The sequence below is a fragment of the Falco cherrug genome, chromosome 5 (genome assembly GCF_023634085.1).
Source record: "Falco cherrug isolate bFalChe1 chromosome 5, bFalChe1.pri, whole genome shotgun sequence".
NCBI lineage: Eukaryota > Metazoa > Chordata > Aves > Falconiformes > Falconidae > Falco > Falco cherrug.
Genome location: NC_073701.1, coordinates 16,600,779 through 16,625,074, shown reverse-complemented (window position 1 = coordinate 16,625,074; position 24,296 = coordinate 16,600,779). Strand labels below are relative to the sequence as shown.

At 36.4% G+C, this 24,296-nt stretch overlaps 1 protein-coding gene across 6 annotated transcripts in view; it reads left to right on the top strand.

Annotated features, from left to right (window-relative positions):
- The window catches only part of BMAL2 (basic helix-loop-helix ARNT like 2), a 37,311-nt gene that overhangs the window by 9,287 nt on the left and 3,728 nt on the right, over positions 1-24,296 (top strand). For 4 of the 6 annotated variants that reach the window (XM_055710988.1, XM_055710989.1, XM_027797442.2 and 1 more), the window contains exons 3-15: positions 486-521; positions 3,552-3,590; positions 6,193-6,350; positions 8,612-8,691; positions 9,454-9,546; positions 11,521-11,638; positions 12,455-12,598; positions 14,208-14,448; positions 15,428-15,534; positions 16,103-16,253; positions 17,579-17,634; positions 18,476-18,584; positions 22,543-22,630. In XM_055710988.1, the coding sequence (XP_055566963.1) occupies positions 486-521; positions 3,552-3,590; positions 6,193-6,350; positions 8,612-8,691; positions 9,454-9,546; positions 11,521-11,638; positions 12,455-12,598; positions 14,208-14,448; positions 15,428-15,534; positions 16,103-16,253; positions 17,579-17,634; positions 18,476-18,584; positions 22,543-22,630 (1,420 nt within the window). Of the gene's footprint in view, positions 1-485; positions 522-3,551; positions 3,591-3,720; positions 3,830-4,997; positions 5,185-6,192; positions 6,351-8,611; positions 8,692-9,453; positions 9,547-11,520; positions 11,639-12,454; positions 12,599-14,207; positions 14,449-15,427; positions 15,535-16,102; positions 16,254-17,578; positions 17,635-18,475; positions 18,585-22,542; positions 22,631-24,296 lie in introns of those variants that run through there. The other 2 variants (XM_027797445.2, XM_027797444.2) reach the window with 2 other exon arrangements.

Genomic DNA, 24,296 nt, shown 5'->3' with positions numbered 1-24,296 from the left:
GTAATCACTGCTTCTTCCATATATAGTCCATTGATGTACAGAATGTAGCTACACTGTGGATGTTGATATAATTGTCAACTTGGAGATTCAAGTGTTATCTTGTAGATCACAGAAAACTCCAGAAATACATTCACTTCTGAAAAAATAAATTCTCCAGTCTTTTTCAGTAGCACTTGTTGATTTTTATCTGTTCAGTAAAAGTGCTGGTTCATGAATAATGTTTCCATGAAGTTTGGATCTTTCTCTGATTTCGTGAAACTTTTGTTTTTTAAAAAAAATTATGTCCAAGTTGAAACACTAATTGCAAAAGTATTGTTCTATAAGAACTAGTCCTTAGTTTCTAAAACCTAATGATCTTGCTGAAAATAACGAACCAAGTGGGGCTTCCGCTAAAATTGTTTGGTGACTTTTTTTCATTGGGTATATCAAGTCATCTTTTTGTGCTTCAAACTATACTTTGCTTACTTTGTTACCTGTTTCTGCAGGGATGCAGTTGAAGCTGATGGTGATGCTCAGAAAAGGTATTTATTTATAAATGAATCCATTTCTGTTTTCGGTGCTATCAGTATGTTGCATTTTCCTGTTTGGCTAGATGAGCTGTGTGGTTTGCCTTAAGGAATACTTTAAGTGCCGGTCTTTGTACAGCACAAGGTGATAAACGTAGCTAATTTAACAGGATGGATAGGCAAATCCAATGTTATCCAATGTTAAGGTTTTCTGATACTGCTTTCTAAGAATACACTCCCCTTTGCTTACGACTTTACCAGACTCGTTAGTACTGAATTTAAGGTAAGAATGGGAGTGAATGAAGAGCAACAGTTAAATGAGAAGACTAGGGCAGTGAAGGTCTCCTACTTTTCTCTGACTGGTACCTGTAAACATTTTTTGTTTTTAATGTTGCCAGGTGCTTTTTAAAATAGAGCTACCACAACTATGTTAAAAGAATGCTATTACAAGGTGGCAAACCAGAGTTAAGATTGGCTGTGCAGCATAAGTAAACCTGTTTTGTATAGATGTGATGGCATAGTTATTAATTGGAGGATCACTTTAATGTGATTTCTTTTCTGCACCAGGATACCTTACCTGGACAACGTATTTGTTTATATGTAGCTGTGCAGTGTTCTTTTTATATAAAATAGAATATTTCAGTTGGAAGGCACCTAGAGTAATCATCTAGTCCAACTGCCTGACCACTTCAGGGCTGACCAAAACTTAAAGCGTGTCGCTAAGGGCGTTATCCAAGCACTGACAGTCTTGCGGCTTTGGCCACCTCTCTATGAATCCTGTTCCAGTGTTAGACCACCTTCTCGATAAAGTGATGCTTCCTAATGTCCTCCCCCGCCGCAGCTTTGAACCATTCCCATATGTCCTGTCTCACTGGATTACCGGGGAGAAGAGATCAGCACCTCCCTCTCTGCTTTGCTTCCCCAGGAAGCTGTAGAGCAATGAGGTCACCTCAGCATCCTTTTCTCCAGCCTAGACAAACCTAGAGTCCTTAGCCGCTCCACATAGGACAATCTTTCCAGCCCTTTCACCAGCTTTGCTGCTCTCTTCTGGATGCATTCAAGGACCTTCACATCCTGCTTAAATAGTGGGGCCTAGAATTGCATGCGGTATTCAAGGAGAGGCTGCACCAACACTGAATACAGCGGGGTAATCACCTCTGACCAGCTGGTTATGCTGTCTTTGCGCTCCAGATGTGGTTTACCACCTTGGCTGCCAGGACATGCTGCTGAGTCATGCTGAGCCTGCTGACAGCCAGGACCCCCAGATCCCTTTCTGCAGGGTAGTCAGTGTTTGGTACATGGCTTGTGGGATTGTGTGAAAATCTTTGGGGAAAAATTGTTTCTTTGTGGATTTTTTTCCATGGTGCTCATGATGGAAAAGTGTAACTAAAAATAATTCTCCTCTGTCTTTAAAACCTCTGCTTCCATTTTAGAAGAAATGGGGAACTATGTATAATATATTAATTGAGGAAAATAGAAGAAAAGCTGGTATTCCTTTTTTTTTCCCCTGATTAATACAGGTTCTGTTCTTTCTAATACCAATTAAGTATTATATTATTTTAAGTATATATTATATTACGTTATAGCCATGAAGCAGAATTTCATCTTATATTCACATAGTCAAGGTAGTTTTAATCTAGCTATTTATATCAGTAACAACACAGCTGTTAGGACAGAGGCTATATAAGTCCTTTGAAGGCTGTGACTGATTGCCTGGGCAGCAAATTTGTTCTAGTTTCTTCCCCAAGTAGGGCTTCTGAGGGAGAAGGAGAATTAGTTAACAGGCTGTGTGCTGCATTGCAGTTGGTCTGGCTTCTCCTTACTGCTACTGCTCTTAGGGTCAGACAGTGTAACTTCTGTTGGAGTTCAAAGTATATGCACATTCCTGATAAAAGTTTATTTTAAAATAAAGGAAAAATATTAGTTATTGCCAGCTCATCTAAATCTAAAACAGTTTCACTGAAGAAAAGCCCTAGGGTCTTGTGAGCCCAGCCTACCTCCTGTCTTTGGGTTTATCAGACTGCCTAGAAAATTCTTGTGTTCCAGTGGAATCCCAGGTTGAAGAGCTGGATCTCTGATCTGTGTGTTAACTTTGCTCTGGCTGCTGGATCCTTGCTGGGGTCAGCACTTAGTTATAGGTGGAAGCAGCTTTTGCAGTCTTTCCTAAAGCCGTAATCTTCAACTGTCCTTCTACTTCCTACTTCTGTTTCCTCACAGGAGACAACTGCTGACTGATTCTGATTCAACATCTGCTTCTTCTAAAATGCTCATAGGCTAGCAGGTCTCTCCTCTGGAATGGAATTCAGAGTTAGACAAAGCTTAGGATGTTTCCACTGCTGAATTAAAAGTTGAAGAACTGTTGTAGAAAGATTAAAAATATTTGTATCAGTTTTTCTTTTGAAGAAAATAATAGCCAGTATTTGTATGGGAACTGCCTCTCTGCGAGTACCAAATCGCTCATACTGGATTGATTAGATAACTATTAGGCCACATTCTGAAATTCTTAATAGCTGGTGGTGAAGAATACAGTGATCTTGGGGCAATGATTTTTTATCTTCTCTTGTTTGAATAATCCTTCATATTTTCCTGCTGCAAAGTATTACTGTGATATAAGCCCTATAATTGTCTTGTATTTTAGGCCCAGTCTAGGCTAGGGTTGCTTTTTTCATCATTTGACAATAATATTTTGGAAATAAAAACATGAATAGATGATCTCTTGCAAAATTCTAGATAAAATCAAGCCTATACTTAAGTTACTTGAATGTTCCATTAATGTTGTTTTCTCCAGAATAAAAATAGCCCTGTAATTTTGAAATATCCCCTTAATATGTTCGCATAACTGTGAATATTGGAACCTATGTTTTGGTCTCTTTCTATTATGTATCACTTGCTAGGTAGGTTTTGTTTCATGAATTTTTATCGGTTGCTTTTGTTAAAGCCATGGTAAGTTTGTAGCATTTTCTATATCTTCTTGAATTCATGGGAGGAATAGAAGTGCCTAGTATTAAATATGCAATGTAAAATTTTATATCTTGTTTTCTCTAGGAGTGAAGATGAAGAACACGTTAAAATAAAAGATTTCAGGTACTAATTTACAATAAAAGTACATCTTGCTAGTAAATGCTAGGATTTACAATAGTAAAAGTGAGTAACATTCATTAAAACTGTCAAATATTTAACAGTAATTTTTTTTCTTTCCCTCCCGAATGTATAGGAATTTTTAGAGCCTCATTGAGGATTTTATTTTCTACTGATTTTAATGAAAGTTGTGTTGCAGAATATTTCAGATGGTTTAGCAAAACCCTGAGGTTAAAATTTTCAAGGTGAGAATTAAATGCAGTATGCTCAAGTCATATGTGAAGGGAGGAGCTGATCCTCAATCTGTATGAATTTCAGAATTGTTTTTTCTAGATTTGTCTACACTTGGAGGTACTAAAAATTTATCCCACATGAAAATGGGTTCAGCTAAACCATGACAAAGAATTCTTGTTCTGGAAGAAGCTTTGTATAGGGAATTATTCAAGGTTTGCCATTGCACTTTGAATTCACAACTTTCCTGAATCCAAATTGAAATTCAAATAAAGCACTTGTAAGAATTTAAATACTGTGTGAATGATTGCAGTCATGATTCATCCAAACAAGTATTTTAAACTATAGACAAGCCACTTAGTAAAAATAGACTTGTTTTGTATTGTTTTTAAAATGTGTCTTTCATTTGTCATGGGAGCAGAGATGTCAAAGCAGAAATACATAAGCCACTTTGTTGTTAAAAGCATTATTTATACAGCATGCTAACTGATCATTATCAAGTGTTCCTGTAATTTAAATAAAACTGAAGAAAGTATTCCAAAGCATATTTACAGGTTTTACTCCAAAATTGATTCTACTTTACTATCTCAGATTGCTATCAAGATTCTATTTTGTACATTGCTTTAACTTTCATATTGTATTGTTAATTTTCTTCCTTAAGTTTTGGTTCATTAGTTGGAGGAAAAGAATAATTAGATGACTATTTGAAGGTTTGCTTGACAGTTAATCTCCCTCCAGTGGTTCTTTTCTCACACTTACTGGGGAACTTGCTTTTCTTCCTTCCCCTTTGTAGCTGGGTAATGTAACAGAAGGCTTCTGATTTATCCAGTCATCACCTGAACTTCTGCATCCATGTGTTCAGGTTTCTATAATTTCTTACTGACTTTTAGAGATGTGGAAGATTGTTCTGTTTTCCCAAATGTTTGTATCTGCCTTCATGAGGTTCACAGTTCAGGGAGCATACACAAGATATTAATTGATTGTTTCTGCCTGACTTGAAGGAAAGGTGAACCTGTAGAGCTGAGAATAACTGATAAAATTAAATTTTTAAAAAGGCTTTAGAGAGAAAAAAAGCTAATTGCTTGGATGAATGACCCATAATTATTTGTGTGGAGAAGGGATTTATTTTGGGGGGAAATAATAAACTACTATTTAAAACTCAACTTTATTCTTTCTCAACAGGCCAGGTGTACTTTATTACACCTTTATTACCTTTAACACCATCTGTTACAGTACGCTGAAGTGGAAGAGTGTTGGAGATCAGTTAACCAAAACCTGTTGTCCCTCAGTTTGGTTAACTACCACTGTGTTTGGTCTCAATCAGAAAGGAAAATATTTGTTTTAATTGAGTGGCTAGCTTGTCTTCTAGGTAAGGAAGGAATAGAATAAATTAAACTTTTCTCAATCTGCTAGAGGATGTTAGAGGGGAGGAGATCAACTAGAAAAGCTAACATATTCCACAAAAAAATTAAAGCAAAAGGTGACTGGAAATACAAATATATTTGCGATGTGCACTGTTATGTGCCTTAGAAGGGGTTTTCTGATGAAAACCCCCAAGAAGAGAAGCTCTCATTCAGTGGTTGTGCTCTGGGACAGAGGCTTACCAAGAGATGAAACCTGAGACACAAGGTATGCACTGAGGATGAAACCCTTTCTACCATTGCATCAGGTGAATGAAGGGGCAAGCTTTCTGGAATACCTGTGGTGAATGTACATGTGAGGCATAGCTTTTTCTTTTGGTTTCCACTACATCTCTTATGGGCACATACTGTATGTTGCTTCTACTGTGCTATCAGTAAGTGCTTATGTTTGTGTCTGTCTTCAGTCTGAGGTAATGAAGTAAGAAGACACTGCTCATCTCAGATTGTTGTGTGTTTGCATAAAACAGTTCAGAGATGCTATAGTGAGTGCAGGGAGCATTCTGTTCTTAAAAAAAAAAAAAAAAAAAAAAAAAAGGTAGCAGATTGAATACCCCTGTGCTAGTTACACAGGCCAAGCAGAGATAGGGCCAGGGAGCAGAAATACCTTCCAGTGATTCCTAATGACATTAAAATTTCTCTCGTATACAGTAAGGTGTCAAGTTGTTCACTTGGACGTCAAGCGTCACAAGAAGAATTTAATTTCTCTAAGTCTTCATAGCCTGTTCTTCCTGCCACATATAATCAAGTTGTTGCCTGAGATATTTTCCTCCTCAATATTTCACATCATTGTTGTGACCATTCCTGCTTTGTTCAAATTAATCCAATTCAGTTGTCAAATACAAGTAGTATTTCAGTACAGTAATACTTCTTCAGGTATGTTCCATTCCCAAAATTGTATTGATTAATATTATGGGGAAAATCATATGTTCTACATCTTAATATTTTTTTCTTCTTAGGGAGGCTCACAGTCAAACAGAAAAACGAAGAAGAGACAAAATGAATAATTTGATAGAGGAATTGTCTGCTATGATACCTCAGTGCAATCCCATGGCGCGAAAGCTAGACAAGCTTACAGTGTTACGGATGGCTGTGCAACACTTAAAATCTTTAAAAGGTGGGTTTTAGGAAACTAATCCTGAAAGTCCTTGTTCTGTTGGGAGTTATACTGTGTATTTTCTTTGATGTTAAATAAATCAGGGGTCATTTATTCTACATTTCCTTGCTAAATTCAGTTCCAAGTCTATATTTCATTTAGATTTAGCTGTTTGTGGCTTCCAGAACTTGATTTCTTCTTTTTGCTTAGTATAGCAGAAAACAAGCCACCCTTCAGTGTCTTGATTATTTTCTGTCTGATAAGGGTATGCCTTGCAATCAAGTGGCTCCTTGCTTCTTTTGAAAAATTAAAATGATCAAGCAAGTCTGTCTTCATTATTTTCAGACTCTCAAATGAAACATGTTCTGTGATCTCTCCACATTACATCATTCTTTCTGTAACAGTAATAACTGTGGTGCTGTACTGATGCCAGCAGTTATACTGCTAATAGAGAAGCAAATGGTCTTCGTAGTCCTGTTTTTTTCCCATATTTGTGATTGCGTCAACCTTTGTGTTGGAATTTAATGTTTATCTGTTGACCTTGAAATTTACAGCATAGTGGAAGAAGACCATTAAAAAGAAAAAAACAACCCCAAAACAGACAAAAAAGCCAAACAAAGCACCAACTAAATTTTGGGAAGGCTTTAAGTTGAAGGCCAAGGCATTTATAACATACCACATACTTCCAATGAGTTTTTTGTCCATTGTGAGATTAGGAAAAAAGTATCCTCAACAATGGGAAACTATGCTAGTGCTTACCTAAAGAAACTGATTTAAGTAGTTGCACTGGTAGGGAGCATGGAGAATTCACTTCAGTGATAGCTTAAGTCTTTTACAGTATAACTTCATAAAATCAAACCCAGTTGTGTAACACTAAAGAAAAAAATATGTTTGGACATAATCATCTTTCAAACTTATTTTTGTGCCTGCAAGAACAGTAGTCAAGGAATTTTGTAAGACAAAACATACTTAAACAGAATGGTTGATGACTTTAATGTAATCAAAGTCTTAAACACGTGAAATGTTAGAGACTACCAAGAAAAAGTTATCAAAAGTTTTTATTAGTCAGCTAGCAAAGTGAAAGTAATCATGGATCTCAGTGAATGGTTTAGTGTCTGGCCCAAACCAGGATATATTATTTCTTCTCCTTTTGCTATTGCTAGGTTTGGGGATTTTTTTGTTTTTCCTTCCTTAAAAAAATTATATCCAAATACAAGTTGTGTATCACATAGTCTATCAGCAGCGCACAAGATTTCAGATTTTTTGGCAGCACTGTTTCAGAGTAATAATTTGGTAAACTGAAAGCAAAGATCAAAGACTTGTCTGCACTGCAAAAAAAATTGGTTATGAGTAAACATATGTAATAAGAACTGAGTTAGCCTTGAGTCAAAGGAGTGTAGGAAACTAATTACGCTACTAACTTGACAATAATAGAATCCTAGAACAATTTAGGTTGGAAGGATTTTCTAGAGGCCTGCTGGCCCAAGCAGGCTGAGAATTTTGTGTAAAGAAATGACATGACAAGTTAGCAGGGCAGTAATTGCACTTGCACTTTGAACAGGCATCTACAAGAAATCTGCAGCTCAAATATTTATATTTTAAGTGGGATGTGAAAACTGGACTCCATGCAGCACAGTTGTTATATGTATCTTCAAAACAAATGCTTTAAGAAAATACAAGATACTATGTGGAATTACATTGAATGTTGAAATTTGCTGGAAAGTTCAACTGCTGTCTACCACAACTTTTCTAGGTATTTTTTGAGGAAATGTTTTAATGGCTAATAATTATTTTAGAGTACTTGCCACAGGTGCTAGGACAGTAAAAGTAGTCAGTCTCACTACATTTAGTGAGACATTCAATTTAACTGCAATAGAGTATTTTTTGGATTGTTGGATGAATAGTGTTAATGAAGCATTATTCATGCCAAAGACGATAACATTGGAATTACTCACATTCAGCAAATGTTAAGGATTCTGAAATAGGCCTATGAAACATTTCTAGAAAATTCAGTTCTCATAATACCATTTATCTAGCAGTACATTAAAGATATCTGGACAGAAGTTTCCTTGTTTTATGCTAAGTAAAAGGCAAGAAAAAACTGGTTGTGTGCCTGCATATGTTTATGAGGGCTTTTAAAATACATTTAGAATTTTAAATATTTTTTTAGTCAGCTGTTGTGGTTGTAAAGAAAAGTTATAAAATACAAAAATACAACTTTGTTAAAAGTGAATTTAAAATATAACTTCTGACATGACATGTACAAATAATCTATTTTCCAGGTTCCACTAGCTCTTATACAGAAGTCCGGTATAAACCTTCATTTTTAAAGGATGATGAGCTCCGACAGTTAATCCTTAGGGTAAGTGGACGGAAACTCAGTTAAATGATGTCCTTATTAAAGCTTGCCATCATCTTGGGTTTTCTGTTGGAGAGTGCTTTCTTCCCCATCTTTTCTGTCAAGCACATGCTTTGACGTACTTGGTAAGTACTGGTTTATAAATTCTGTACACTATATAGGCTTTTTCATAAAGGGGTACCAAAAATGATTTGTGAACATGGCAGAGAGCAGCCCTTGAAGGGATAATAAATCTTTATACAATCTGTGTATTTAATACATAAAATTTCTTACGTTGATATTGAAGCCTACATGCAAGTATAGAGAATGCCTTTAATTATGCATCAATAAACTTGCAGTTGTTTGTTCTCTTTCACTTTAAACTTTTAAAGATGTGCTTTGAAAAAGATGCAGAAATAATACCTGAAAGAAAATTTGTCTTGTTTTCACACTTCATCATATACCCACACCCCTTTACCCTTTCTTATTTGCAACTATTTTTTTTCTTTTGTTGTAATAACAGATTTTGCTAAGGTCTGTAAGATGACTCCCAAGTTAAGTTCTTTTTCAGCCAGCCATCTCTTTTTTTTCCCAAAGCTGTGTTTAAGAAATTTTAGCTGTCTGTAGCTGAAGGTCTGATTTGGTCCTTGCAGTATTAATTGCTTTTTGGTGTGATTTATAACTTACTTAATTTAAAAAATACAAGTTAAAAAGTGTGCTTCCTTGTAGTCATCAATATAAATGCTATATTATATGGTTTTAAAGACAGTATCTTTATATTTTCAGGCTGCAGATGGATTCCTATTTGTGGTTGGATGCAACAGAGGAAAAATTCTGTTTGTCTCAGAATCAGTTTGCAAAATACTTAATTATGATCAGGTGGTTATAATTGAGTTTCTTGGTTTGCTTTCAATGTGCATTTTCTTAGAAAATTTTAAACTTTATTGAATGTTACTGAAAAACAGTCCTTGTGTATCATTTCTTGGAACTTCTTTGATTTAATCCCTTTCAGGTAAGGCTTAATATTGTGGAACAAAATATTTGCAAGTACAGTCAGTGTTCCTGATCTGAGTAATAGCCCTGGATGTCAATTGATCATCCTTAACAAAACTGCTAGTCTGAGAGGAAGGGGTAATTTGAAGATATCCTAATTTCTATCTCCAAGAGATTTTCTTCTAAATAGTGAAATGATTTGAGTTTGGGTTTTTTTGTTGGGCCAGGGAAAACTGGTAGTTCAGCAGTGAAAGTTAATAAAAGCTTTCCATGGTAATGCCTTTATGCTCAGATGCACTATGTAACACCTCATCCACAATAACTGTGTTATATACTCTTAACTTGAAGGAAACTGAGATAGTGTGAGTTAGCGAGTTAGCTTAACCCATAGAATAAGAGAAATAGAAAAAGTATAAGCACCTTCTATTAGTTGACATTTAACATCATGGACAATTACCATAAATAATCAAGGCATAACAACTTATTCATGTATCTATGACTTCTGTTCCAAAAACAGAGGCCAAAACAGTTAGTGCTTCCATCTGTCTACTTCTATAACTTTGAAACCATTTGTGTTCTGTTCGTTTTCTTCATAAACGGAAGGGTAACCAATCTGGACTGCTTTATAATTTTTTTATTTTATTTATTTTTTTTTAAATATATCTTTTTAAAGTGAAATGAATAATTTTATGGGAACAAGCATGAAACTTTTTTCCTACACTGAATTTACTCAGGGGCTAAAAAGTACCTTTTGGAGTCTCCACATCAGACATACCTACTTCCAAACCCATGAAACCTTTGCTGTTCCAGCCAGAGAGCTTCAGAGAACATGACTGACAACCCATGAATTTATTAGCTTATTTGGGAATCATTCTAGGTTATGGATCCATCCTGCAGCCTAATCTGTTTGTTAGACCTATATATTTTGACAAGGCTACTTAGTAGTAGCTAGCCTTTCCCAGTGGCTATTTTCCCTTTTCATTAGGGTTAGATGGGGACTGGACAAATGAAAGAGGCTGTACGTTCATCTTGCTTTCTTAGAAGCTTTTCATTAAACCCATTTCTGACTGGCTTATTGGAAAAGTGCTCCCCTTTATGTATGCAGTGATCACATAGCAAGTGTCGTGGGTCCAAAATGAGTTGCAATTTGAATCTAGAATACTGCTTGTCAACAGAGCTCCTTTCTACCCATTGATTTGATCTGCTGTGGTGAAGGTAAGCAAGGGAAAAACCAAAAGCAGCCAAATTCTTTTGAAACAAATTCTCACAGAAATCAGTGCTGCCTACAGTAGTGCAGCAGACCAGTTACTTTGCGTCAGCAAAGTCATCAGGTTGAATGGATCCCAGCTGGAAAGAGTCCTGTAAATATCCCCTACTGAGGAGTGCTGAAGTGAGCTGACCCCAGCTTCCAGGTGGCACCTGGCTCAAGGGTACCATTTTGTCCAGCCACATTAGAGCTGAGAGTCATTAGGCAGCATGAATGTTTTTTCCGGTTTCCTTACCCTGCCATATCTGGGAGTGGAGTTGTTTGTGCATAACCTTCTTTGGTAGGATGAGGAATCATATTATGTACATAAATTAAACGTTTGGTTTTACAGAACTGTTTTTAATATCCAGCTAAATCTGCTGGTTTTCAAAGGGTAAGTAACAAATTATGGTTTTACTGCCCTGTTTTTATTAAAATATTAAACAATGGCAATTTAAATGTGGAGCAAAATGTTGTTGTTTAGAGTAACTGCGGTATTTGACTTCTTTAATGGTGTAGAAAATTGTTTTTCTGAGACAAGTAATGTGTGGGGTCCTGTTCTAAAATTTCTTATTTCTTTTGGTTTTTTGCTTTTTGTTTGGTTTTTTTAATAGGCCAGTCTAATTGGACAAAGTTTGTTTGATTACTTGCATCCAAAAGATGTTGCGAAAGTTAAGGAACAACTTTCTTCTTCGGATATCTCTCCTAGGGAGAAGCTCATAGATGGGAAAAGTAAGTCATATTCAAATGTGCTCAGATTTTTTTAAAAGAGATGTTAATAAATTAATTATTATGCAGGACGTATTCATGTGTTCATATGCACATGGATTTACAACCTTGCAGGATAGTTTCTATGAACCAAACACATTTGAATGCTTTTCTGCTGCTTAGAATGCACTTAGAATTTAAAAGCTAGCCCAGAAAAGAATTTATTTTACTTAATAAGTGTTCAGTAAATTTGCATTGTTAAACATTTACCAAGATGTGGTCTGACATTCTTCCTACCAGGCATACTACTTTCTTTTCTTGTATTTGATAGGTCTTGTCAATACAAAAAGACCTGATGTAGTCGAACATGGGATAAAATACTTCAATATCAAGAGTCACTGTCTTCTCTGAAAATGCTAAGTGTCAAACCTAATTTAAACAGATCTTATTTTGTTTACAGTTATTTCTAATATGGAAAGCATTATGTACTGTGCAGCTAATGACTATTTTATAGCTGGCTTTTGTAAGCATCTTTGCAGTTCTTCCTTGTACCAAATAGACATTGAAGGTTTATAAAGCATATTTAATTTATCAAAATACCATTCAGAATATCAAGAAGGGTTTAAAAATAGGTTGTTAGTTCTTAATTTTGGAATCTGTGACACAGTCATATTTTCTTAGCCCTATTTAAGTTACTAGACTTCTTCCATTTTTAATTGTAAAGACAAAATTTAGGCAGCTAGATAGTAAGAGAATGTACGAGAAGCTAAAATTAAGAAAAGGCCTGTATTCTGAAGTTTTATTGTTGAATTTTTAACTGCTTTACTGAATTTTTGTAAGCTGGCTTGCAAGTACACACAGATTTTCAAGCTGGACCAGCTCGACTAAATTCTGGTGCTCGACGTTCCTTCTTCTGTCGGATAAAATGTAATAGGACCACAGTCAAAGAAGAAAAGGAGTGCTTGCCCAACCCAAAGAAGAAAGGTATTCAAAGAGTGTAGATGAAGTGGGGGCTTTCTGTCTGAAACTTGGTATATTTAAGTCTGAGTCATTAGTGTGACCCTTGTAGTTACCACTGACTTCACAAAGTAGCCGTAGAGAGGTGTAAATATGTACTGGAGACATGTTTTGAAAAACAGTCTAATTGTACTCTTTGTCCTCCCTGTTCATTCCTGGAAAAGAGGGAGAGAGGAACCAGAGGTACAGTGGTTGTTTAGGTCTGTTGTAGTCAAATTTTAGAAGTCTCAGGGAAATTTTTGAAAGCACTGGAGCAGATGAGAAGAATGAGACTAAATAACATATGTCTTGAAGTTAACTGTGAATAAGGCCCGCAAAATCTACTGTTCTGAAGAAAAAAAAAAGCAAGTAAACAGACTTTTTTTCTGATTTACTTTGTGTTGTGTGTACTTTAAAGTATGATTTTTCCTTTTTCTTTTAGTAGTTAATTTATCAGTGTCATTCCATTCATTTTTCCAGTCATTTAGATTTAATTCATATTTTGCCATGCCTGTACAGCAGTATACCCTTTTCAAGCTTTCAGTGAATGGATCTTTTTAAAATGTAATTTCCAGCTTTTAATACCTTAGTATTGTTTTTTGCAAAGCTGTGGTGAAGTTGCTTGGCCCTGAAATCCTTCTATTTCTGTTTTTCAATGTAACCTGTTATTGTTGAGATATACCATACAATAGAAGATTTTGAAATAGGTCTGTAATTGTAAGTAAATGGAATTCAGTCGCCCTTGATGTGCCAACTAACTTGGTGAGATAAGAGCTTAACTTGTATAAATGTTTCTCGGGAAAGCAGTATTAAGGGAAGGCACCTCGACAATCTGAGAGACCGACAGAGTCACAGTAGAATAACTCAGTTTTTCATTTTACAGAGTTGATGTATGTTTTCTGTAACAGACAGGAAATAAATCTACGCAAAGTGTAATTTGTTCATAATACAGGTATCAAGAATATGTTGGCAATTTTTTGAAGGTTAGTTACTCTAGGACACTTAATGTCATCTCTCTGCCTCGATGCATGTGGGGGTGTTTGCATGTTATATAGGCAGCAAAGTCTACCAGCCATAGGAGTGAATAAACAGCATATGCTGTAGTTTAAGGCTTCTAAAAACTGAGGAATTAAGAAGCCTAAGATAAATAGAAAATAAGCTGGGTTGTTTTCTCTACTGATTCTTTTAGCAATTGCAATAAGCATAAGATCATGTTCACAATAGGTAATTGATATGGAAGCTGCAGAGAGCCTCTTCAGTTCATTTTCTCTTAATATGGTTTCATATGTATTGTAAATTAAAGTGATCTGTGAGTTACCAGACTGTTGGTTTACTTTCTCTGTGAAAGTGTTTGAACTGCCAGCACCTATAACTTTATCTTTCTAAATCTTACATAGAGTTAGAAGTGCTGTCTACAGGTAAGCCAAAACTTTAGTACAATATAGTAAAATATACTCTAATATTTTCTGTAGCCTTGTACAGTTGTTGTAGGTAAGCATAAAATATAGTTGCTGGTCTCACAGTGAACGGAATGAAAAAAGTAATTCAACTTACTTTTTGAACCATAACTGCCTCTTATTTCATTTCTTTTTATTAGATCACAGAAAATACTGTACCATTCACTGTACTGGGTATATGAAGAACTGGCCTCCTAATGAGGTGGGAGTAGAAGAGGAAAATGATGTAGAAAAAGGCAGTAGTAACTTTAACTGTCTTGTTGCAATTGGGAGGTTACACCCTTATGTTGTTCCACAAAAGAGTGGAGAGATAAAAGTCAAAGCAACAGAATTTGTTACACGATTTGCCATGGATGGAAAATTTGTTTATGTAGATCAGCGGTAAGCGTTTCGTTCTTTAATGAAGAGAAAATGAAAGTGACACCGCTAGTTAGATTGTCTAATACTTTTTGTCAGAACTGTAATATCTCAAGCAGGATAGAATTTATAGGTGCTATACACAGGAAGCAGTTCATTCTGAATCTATGAGTACTTGGGCTTTGGGTTTTTTGGCAGACATAAAAGTCATGTATATAATGTATAAAAGTAATATAAATGTATTCCTGTAATGTCCTACAGGAAAAGGTGAGCTAGCAAGATTAAAATATGTCAAAATGCACTCATACTTACTTATTAATAAAGAAAAAATTCAACTTAGAGCTTCATAGCTATGCATATGACTTAAGTAATAATCACTTAAACAGAAATTATTAATTCTTAAGATCTTACTATTTGGAACAAATACATTATATCTAAATTAGGTACCAAATTATTAGGCCTGAAAGCTAAGTCCCTATTTTCTGAACTTTCTAAAACAGACTAATTTGTTGTAGAGACTGAGTTACTGCTTTGCATTTTGAATTTCATTATTGTCACTGGAAGCTTTTTATTGCTTTCAGTCATCTTGTATGTATATTAAAGAATCTACAAGTGTCAGTTTAAACCTATTCCTTTAAGTGGCAGAGCAAAATTCAACTACTGGATTTTTATTTTTTTTTTTAATGACTCCTTTATGTGTGACCAGTACCCTGACTGGCTAATGGGAAGACCTAATGATCATAAGTATTTTGTGTGTACATGTGGTTTGCATGTTTAAACACTGTTACTTTGTCTTTGAATTGCCATTCGTTGCAAGTGGGTGATTTGCAGTGAATGATATTTCCTGTTGTTTTAGAGCTAAACTAATACTATATCTTTTTCCCAAACATGAACACAAGCATCTGTTTCTTTGAATATTAATTTTCTGCTTTATCTGATACTGAAGAGAACAGCTTTGCAATTGTTTGAATCCGCTGTAGTTCATGGTTTTTATTTCTAACAGTGCAACAGCAATTTTAGGGTATCTGCCACAAGAGCTTCTAGGAACTTCTTGTTATGAGTACTGCCATCAAGATGATCACAATCATCTAGCTGAAAAACACAAAGAAGGTACAAAATAATTGGTCCTCCCAGACTACTTACAACTGCATGTAACTGCTGTATGAATATCAAAAAAGCAGCAGCTGAGAATTAATAAAACTAAACAATCTTAGCATTGTCCCTTTCTGCATCTGCATTAAGACATGCCTGCATAAAGCCTGTAATAAAAGCAGGGAGAAGCTTCTGTTGTCTTGAATCTTGGTGCAGTGCTTCAGTCGCAAGGGAATAATATTAATGCTTCTTTCAACCCTCTGCTTCAGTTCTTCATAAGAATGAAGAAGGAATGCTGAAGAACCTAATCATGTAATTAAAGACACCAATTATGTTCACCAAGTCAGGAGTCTCCCTACTAGTGGTTTGCAGAAACACAGTACTTGGTGTTTAATTTAAGATTAATAATATTGCTGAAAAGATTGTTGGATTTTAGTAGGGGTCTTGTCAGTTGTTCTGGCATTTAATTTGTATTTCTGGCCATCAAAAACATTTTGGGTTTATGATGCTATAAATCAGATTAATTTTCTTAACTTTCTCTTTCTAAGTATAAATATGGTGATTACAACTTTCCTTTCTTATCTAGTGTTGCAGAATAAAGAAAAAGTATTTACAAATTCCTACAAATTTAGAGCGAAAAACGGGACTTTTATTACTTTAAAGAGTCAGTGGTTTAGTTTCATGAATCCATGGACCAAAGAACTGGAGTACATTGTATCAAACAACACTGTGGTATTGTAAGTAATTTACGTGCATCCCCATGTTATTTTTTGTCTTAATTACAGTTAGCATTAGCAGAAAGCAACCTGCTTAAAAAGCAGACCAAGACTAGAAAATATCAACACTGCACAAAAAGTGGTTGAGTAGCCTGGAACTGTGTTGTTTCCCAGTAGAAAATATGAAGTGGAAGAGTTTCTTACTAAAGGAAGAAAGGAAGGGTCTTTTAAGAAAACTAGATGAATAAATGGAAATGTGAACTTCTGATTTTCCTTCTGAACTTTACAAGGCTGCATGGGTCAGTTGACCTAATTTTAAGTGCTGCCCTACCTACCATGTGTCAGAATGTGGAGAAGCATAATTTGTAGATCGTAGAAATGCAAGGCAGGACAAAAAGATACTCTACAACAGGGGTCCTCAAACTATGGCCTGTGGCCCGGTATTTACAGAACCCCCCTGCCCCCCCCCCCCCCCCCCCGCCAGGGGTTGCGGGGTAAACCAAGCAGCCGCAGGTGACTGCCTGCCACTTCATCTGTGCGCCAGCCCCCAAAAGTTTGAGGACACCTGATCTACAAACTGATAGCAAGGGAGGAGCCTGTGAGACAGACAGTAAATGTGTGTTTGATTCTTCTTTTTCATTTTCTGTGCCTTGCAATGGAGCTACAATTTGGATTGTTCCGATGATACTGAGAATCTTTGCCAAAGTCAGGGGGTTGGGGAGCGAGACAGAGGGGATTTTATTTCCATTAAATGAAGTTGTCAAGTGGGCCTTTTAACCATTCTGTAGCTGGTTGGTGTCTTAAGTCAAGATCACCCTCCTGTTTTATGCATGTCCTTTTTCCTCAAGAAGACAGAGAAGAGCAGTTAAGACAGTCTGTGCTGCCCAACAGCCAAAGGGCACTTTTGCCTGCCCTGGAGGTGTGGGTGTCTGCAGCTGTCTAGAGGAGGGAAGGTAGGCAGTAGCTGCTGGCAGAAGGTAGCCACTGACCTGTCCTTGTAGCAGTTGTTTCTGGTTAAGTGGTCTCCCTCCTAGTAGTAAAGGTGGCAGCCACCTTCCCTTGTCATGGAACACAGACAACTACATTGGCTTTTCTTCTTTATTTGGAGAGTAAGTGGAAATGAATATCTCACCCAGTGCTTCAGAAACAGTACAAAGGATTGAACACTGAAACATGAGGAATATCTTATTTTTTTACTAGTTCGAGGACATTTGTTTTTACTCTGTGTAAAGTATTGTTGAAATCAAACATAAATATGCTGGGGTTTGCATTTGAAACATTTGCTGATTTTTTTATTTTTTTTTTGTCTTTGTGTGTGTTTTGGGTTTTTTTTATTTAAATCTCAGAGGTCATAACGAGTCAGCTGAAGAACAGGTCCTCTATGGTTCCCAGCCTGCAGAAGGCAAGTGTCACTTCTTACAATTATCATAGGTGCATCTCTTGGTCAATCTTTACAGTGTTAGATTTATTCAATCCAGGCATTTTTTTATTCTAGGTTGTTGTGCAAGGAAAGATTAATTTTGTTTTTTAAAGCTAATTGTGGTGACAATTTCACATTAGTCAGGGCATCCTAATTCATATCATTCACATAGAATCATTTAGGCTGGAAAAGACTCAAGGTAGTCCAACATAACTGCCATCAGAAGGGCTGTAAGCGTATCTTCTAGGAACTTCTATTATAGCTAGGATTTTGGTTGATAGGATATTATGCTTCTGTCAGATGTTTTTCATATTTTGCCTGGTTTTCTGAAGAAATGCAATTTTGTACTGTCTGAGTTTACCAATAGAATATGGAGTGATACTGATATTGATAAATACTCTGGTAATATTTTTCTGCTGTGCATAGATTCTGATTTCTATGTGCTATTTTATCTTGCTTTAAGGTTTATTATTTTTTCTTTTTAAATTGTTCTTTTTAATAACTGATTTCAGTTTGTGAAAAATCCAAGGGCTTTTTCTCATGTGTGTTTCATTGTCTGTCAGAGAGACTGGAAGTGGTAATGATTAAAGCTAGTTTCACTACTGGAGATCAGCAATTTTCACAAATATGTTGTTTACTTACTGTTATATTACAAATGTGACAACACTCTCCCCCATGAGTTAGTGTTTAAAGGAATTTAATTTCTGAAAATAAGAGATACAGGACAAAACCTGCTTTAAAATTAATCCTTGAGGTGGTTGTTCCTTGCTGTGTAATGAAACTGCTACAGACTTAAGGTTTTATTTTGTTTTTTTAACTGTAGATGCTGTAAAACAGACTTTAGTAAGTGTACCTGGAATGTCCTCTGGAACAGTTCTTGGTGCTGGAAGTATAGGAACCGAAATTGCAAATGAAATACTAGAACTGCAAAGGTAACAAACACTTAACATCATACGTTAGGCTTTGAAGTTGAGAGAGAGGAGAGGTGTATGTGTTTATATGGGGGTTGTTCAAGTTTAATTTTTATTGTTATGCATATAAAGTATTTTTAGATGGAGCAGTGGCATTATGAGATACCAATTACAACCTAATGTTAGTCTCATGCATGGCAGAACACTTTACTGGTGGTGAGAAACAGTTTTGTTCTGGGCATACAGTTCCCTTTGTTAATGAAAGTATTATTTAACTGTGACTTTGAAAGTGTTACTGTGATGCAGCTTCTTCACATGATGTTGAAATGGGTAGATAAACTATTCGGGAACAGAAAATCAGTTGTCTGTGAGTAGCATTTATATTTTTCTGATAGCATCGCTCTGCTAAGAAAACTTTTCTTGAAACAGTCCCCAGTGGAGCACTTTCATAGCCTGTATTGCCCTTCCTGATTATCCTGAATGTAGACTAAAGTGCTAGCACAATTCCCTCTCAGTACTGCCATAGATTAAAAAAACCCCTCACTGCGTCATTCCAAATGCAAATCTGTACAAGATTAAAATTGTTGAAGATTGACCCTTTTAAAACTAACTAGTTTTACCACATACCTAGTATAGCCAAGGAATTCAAAAGGAAGAAACACAATTTTAATGTGAAGATAACCTTATATATTGTTTTTGTGTTGTGCCCGCAGTGTTGCCTGACTTATATATAGAGAGAGGTTATTAAGCTGTCAGTTTGCACTGTATCAGCATTTGTTGTCTAAGAACATTTTTTTAAAAAAAGTCTCTGAGCCCCCTTGTTCCAGGACTTTGGGATGCACATGCATAGAAATGTCTGTTTTGAGTCTCAACTATTTCAGGAATTAAGGCTTCATCAGAAGGTCCAATCACTTTTGTTAAGGTTAAAATTAGGATAATGGTACTATCATCTCATCGGCATGGGACAAGTTATCTAAGTGTTAGCTTTGGATAATGAAGCCATCCCTCAGACTTCAGATCTTATACTTCCAGTTCCAGGTAAATGAATGACAGAAATCTTCTGTGTCTGCAGAACAGCGTGTTGCGAGGTTCCATGTAGTTTTTCCCACTGACGCTTTTAACCCGGACCTGAAAGAATAGTAATATTAAACCTTCCAGGAAAAAGTGCATTAGTTTTGGCAACAGTGGTAAAGGTATAAGGAATAGTTTCCTATCATAGAATATCCTGAGTTGAAAGGGACCCGTGACGATCACCAGGTCCAACTCCTGACTCTACATGGGGTAACCTAAAAGTTAAACCATATATCTAAGAGTGTTTTCCAAACACTTCTTGAACAGCAACAGGCTTGCATCATGATCACTTCCTGGGGAGCTTGTTCCAGTGCTTGACCATCCTCTCGGCAAAGATCTTTTTGCTAATACCTTCCCCTGATACAGCTTTAAGCTGTTCCTCACATCCTATCCTTGGACGCCGGCGAGAAGACATCAGCACCTGCCTCTCAGCTCTCCTTCAAGGAGGTTGTAGACAGCAATGAGGTTACCTCTTATTCTCCTCCAAGCTGAACAAACCTAGTATCCTCAGCTGTTCTTCATAAGTCATGCCCTTCAGTCCTTTCACCATCTTTGTTGCTCTTCTTTGGACATGTTCTATTATTTTTATATCCTTCTTATATTGTGGAGCCCAAAGCTGTGCACGGTACTTGAGGTGAGGCCACACCAATGCTGAGTCTAGGGGGACAGTTGCTGCTTTTGACTCGTTAGCTGTACTGTACTTAATGTACCTCAGGATACCATTGTCTTGCTTGGCCACCAGGGCACATTGTTGACTTGCATTGGAGCTTACTGTCAACCAAACCCCCCAGATCTCTTTCTGCAGGGCTGCACTCCTTTGTGGAACAGCAGTTTAAGGCAGCAGGATGTTTACCATAGTTTGTCTGATTAACCAGAACATCTTTTCAGGAAGATCACAGTGATAGTTTATACTTGCTTCTAATTTAAAAAGTGAGGCTGCTAAGAGAAATTAAAACCCCTGCAAGTTAGGAGTTCAAAGAACTACTTTCCAACACAAATACTTGTGAAAGTGCTGGCAGTGATGAGCACGTGCCTCAATAAGCTGCACCAGGTACTCTTGCTCTTCAAGTCATTGATTGGACTTGGTGTTTTGCCTGGTTATGTTCACATCTTGAACACTGGTTAGTAAATGAAACATTACATTGCTTTCTTTGGGAACAGTCATCTTATTTCTCAACTAATAACTGAATGTCACAAGCTCTTGAAAAGAAAAATGTTTTGCTTACCAGCTTCGTTGGCCAGTGATCTGAGCCATTTTAGTCTTGTGCAGGTATGTTTGTTTCAGTGATCTTAGTTGTCTGTGGACACTGGAAATTGAGAAATAAACTGGTGCTGAAATTAATAGCCCAAGAAGTTGCTATGCAGGTGAAAGAAAAAAGGTTAAGAGCAAAGTCATGCAGGATAAGGTAAACTGTGTCCAAAGGAAGGGCAGTTCTGAAAAGAAGCCAGCTGTGTATGGAAGGGAGCAGTTGCACTGTGTAACTGGGACGTCTGGCATGATATTCATCATACAGTCCTGTATCTTGGGGGGAAAATAAGCTAAAGGTGTTCACAAATGCAGTTGGCCATTGAAGGCCTCATCAGTAAGAACTGAATGTTTCTAGAGATGTCTGGAAGTAGCTGCTTGCATCCAGATGTAGCTCAGTTTTCCAGAATTGTTGCTGAAAACAATGCTGTATTTCATTCCAGCAGAAGAAGAGTAGAACTTTGTGCTATTTCTTCATTTTTCTTTTGTATGAAATCAAGTTACTATCTTGCACACACTGAGGCAATCAAAACTAGAGAAAAGAGTGATCAACAGAGGCTAACACCAGCTGATTTTCATCAGATACCTTTGTGACTACAAACATAATCAAATAGCATGACTGTATTTACTATCTGAATCTGCTCTCTGCATTATTTTTTTATATCAGTAAGACACAGATGGTTCTCAAGCTGTGCATCAGACATCACCAAGTTCATTTTTTTTTTTAAATTTCAGGACTATGCCTACAGCTCTATTTACAAGCATACCTGAACTGAATTAGCATGTGATGAATGATCGTTTCAGTTACAGCAATGCTATACAGCTACTCAACCTAGAGTTTCTGTCCCAGCTTAGGGAGATGGCAGTACTGCTTATGAAATGTGGCATTGCATATTGGAATGTAGGGAACTAACAAATATTCCACACAAATAACTCAACTTACTTAAGATAGGCTGTTTATCCACCCATTTTCTGTCTTTCTTCCAATCCCTTATCACATTTCGGATCTGAGGAGGTGATGAAAATGGAAGCATCCAGGGTGCCCCAGTTCTTCTATAGCCTTGTCCTTTGGGAGTCAGGAAGAGCAGGGGAGGTGGGAGCAAGCTGTCCAAAGGGTGCTGGTACAACATTTTCACTCTTAGTTTCGTATCTGGCATGTTTGGTGAGGAAGGATGAGCAGTATCTCAAATAATTCTGGTACCAAACAAGTGCTTTTTCTTTTTAGTTGGAATTTTATGAAAATATGGAAAGACGGGTATAACAAAATAATAGTAGAGGGAGTATTAGAATGATGTGTTGTTTTCCCTCCACCATTTAGCAGAACTTCCTTATGTTGTCTGTATTCTGTATGTATTTGAAATGTACCTGTTTGTCCCACTGTGCGTAATTCTGAAATCTGTTACTCTTTGGTCTGTCAGTGCTGGTGATTAAACAGAAAAATAAAAGTGTACTCTAGTAATTATGACCCGTGGCCTTTATTAATCTCTTCTGCTTTTTGTGATATCAAAACTTGGAGCAGAAGAATTTAGAATCTTCAGGAGAATTTAAGAATGTTGTCTCAGATTAGGTGGCTCATGCTTCATGACTGGGGAGGTCTGCAGGTTGTTTTTCAGTTTATGATTAATGTGACTTGGCAAATGAACTAAACATATATAATTTTAGGTTGCATTCTTCACCATCTGGGGAGTTAAGTCCGTCACATCGCTTGAGAAAGGCGCCTTCTCCAGCTCTAACTGTAAACTGCAGCAATGTGAGTATGTCTCTGCCTGTAAAAATCTAAAAGGTTAATGTCAAACAGCTCAAAGCCTATGTTTCACCCAAATTACCCTGACTTGTGTGTTTGTGAGAGAATGTGTAAGGTGTTGCCAACTGCCTGCCAGCTATGAAATTCTTCTGGGAGGTGTGACAGCAGCAGTTGTTCCAACCTCATTCATGGGGGCATTAGTTCAAGTCTTAAGGGGCTATTCCTGAGGCCAAGAGGACTGCAGTCCCCACTCAGGTATCATGATCTCTGCCAAAGCTCTACAAATATGCTAAATATGAGTGCGATTCACGTGATGAGGACTCTTCTGGATTTGGAATTGCCTTAAAACTTCTGCTAAGTAACTCGTCAGAGAATAGAAGTGTGGCCACCTGTTCAGTTTGACAATCTCAATAAAATACGAGTTCTTGTTTTCTCTCACTTGTCCTTTTAATCTTAATGTTCTTAAAGATCCTTTTAAGAATTTGTTGTATGTTCTCAGTTTTGAAATGTCTAAAATTTTTACTTTGAAGGTATTTCAGTAGTCTAAAACTTGATAGAATATGCTTTTTTAATAATCTAGTAGTGCTGGTAATACCACAAACTATCATAGTTATTGACCATAAATATGGAATAATTACATATTTTTTTACCGAAGTATATTGTATGTTGTATATTGTGCACTGTACGAACAAAAAATTTACTACTTCATCAGTACTTCTTTGGGTGTAAATTCCTTCCATTTAGACAGTTTATCTTCCTGTTGCAATTTTTATTTCCCAACAATACTATTCCAGACTAGAGATTGTTTTGGCTTCCTCCCTTTTCATGATCAGCTGTGCCTTGCCTTACTGCAAGTCTTTCTTCCTAAGAGTTAGTGGACTTGTGTATACTGACCTTTCTAAATCATGCAGCATGTCATCATAAGCATAACTTCGTTGTGTTCATTGAAGGGTTTTTCTTAATATTCTGTGCTTTGGTATCACATTTGTTCATAAAATGCTTTTGTAAAGCATTTCAACTTTATATAATTTCATAGTGGAAAATGCACAAGTCAGGCAACCCAAGAAATCTATCCTGCTAAGTTGCATGTATGTGTTACATGAAACAAAAGGCAGGGGCGGGGAGAGGTTTTTTCCTGGTGTGTTTGGGTGGGGATGACTTCCATCTCTGTTGTTGCTAGCCTCATTTTTCTGAAGTGCAAAAATTAATTTAAAACTACTTAGATTTTTATTATGATGGTAACAAGATGCAAAAATAATAGAAAAGATAGAATTTATAGTTTAGAATTCATATACTTTAATGCATATGGCAGAACATTTTTCTTAATCTCTTAGCTAGAATGTGTCAACATCAGCAAACATGATTTCTAGTTTATGGTACTAGACATGGGAAGTATATACTAGTACAATTTGTGCTGGATTTATTTGCTGAATATTGAATTAGACCCTCAATAAAGCAGACACCATCCCTGTGAAGTACCTCTGACTTCGTCTAACACCTTTTATTTAAGCCAAGTCCAGTGGTATGTTTCTTTAAAAAAAAAATGTTTTAAAATGCAGTAGATCTGCCTGTTGGTGCATATTTTTCATTTACTCTATAAATCGCTGTCAAAGTGTTAAGAACTAAATAATATTACTGTAATGTAATAATTGTGACTAAATTTAAGATTTAG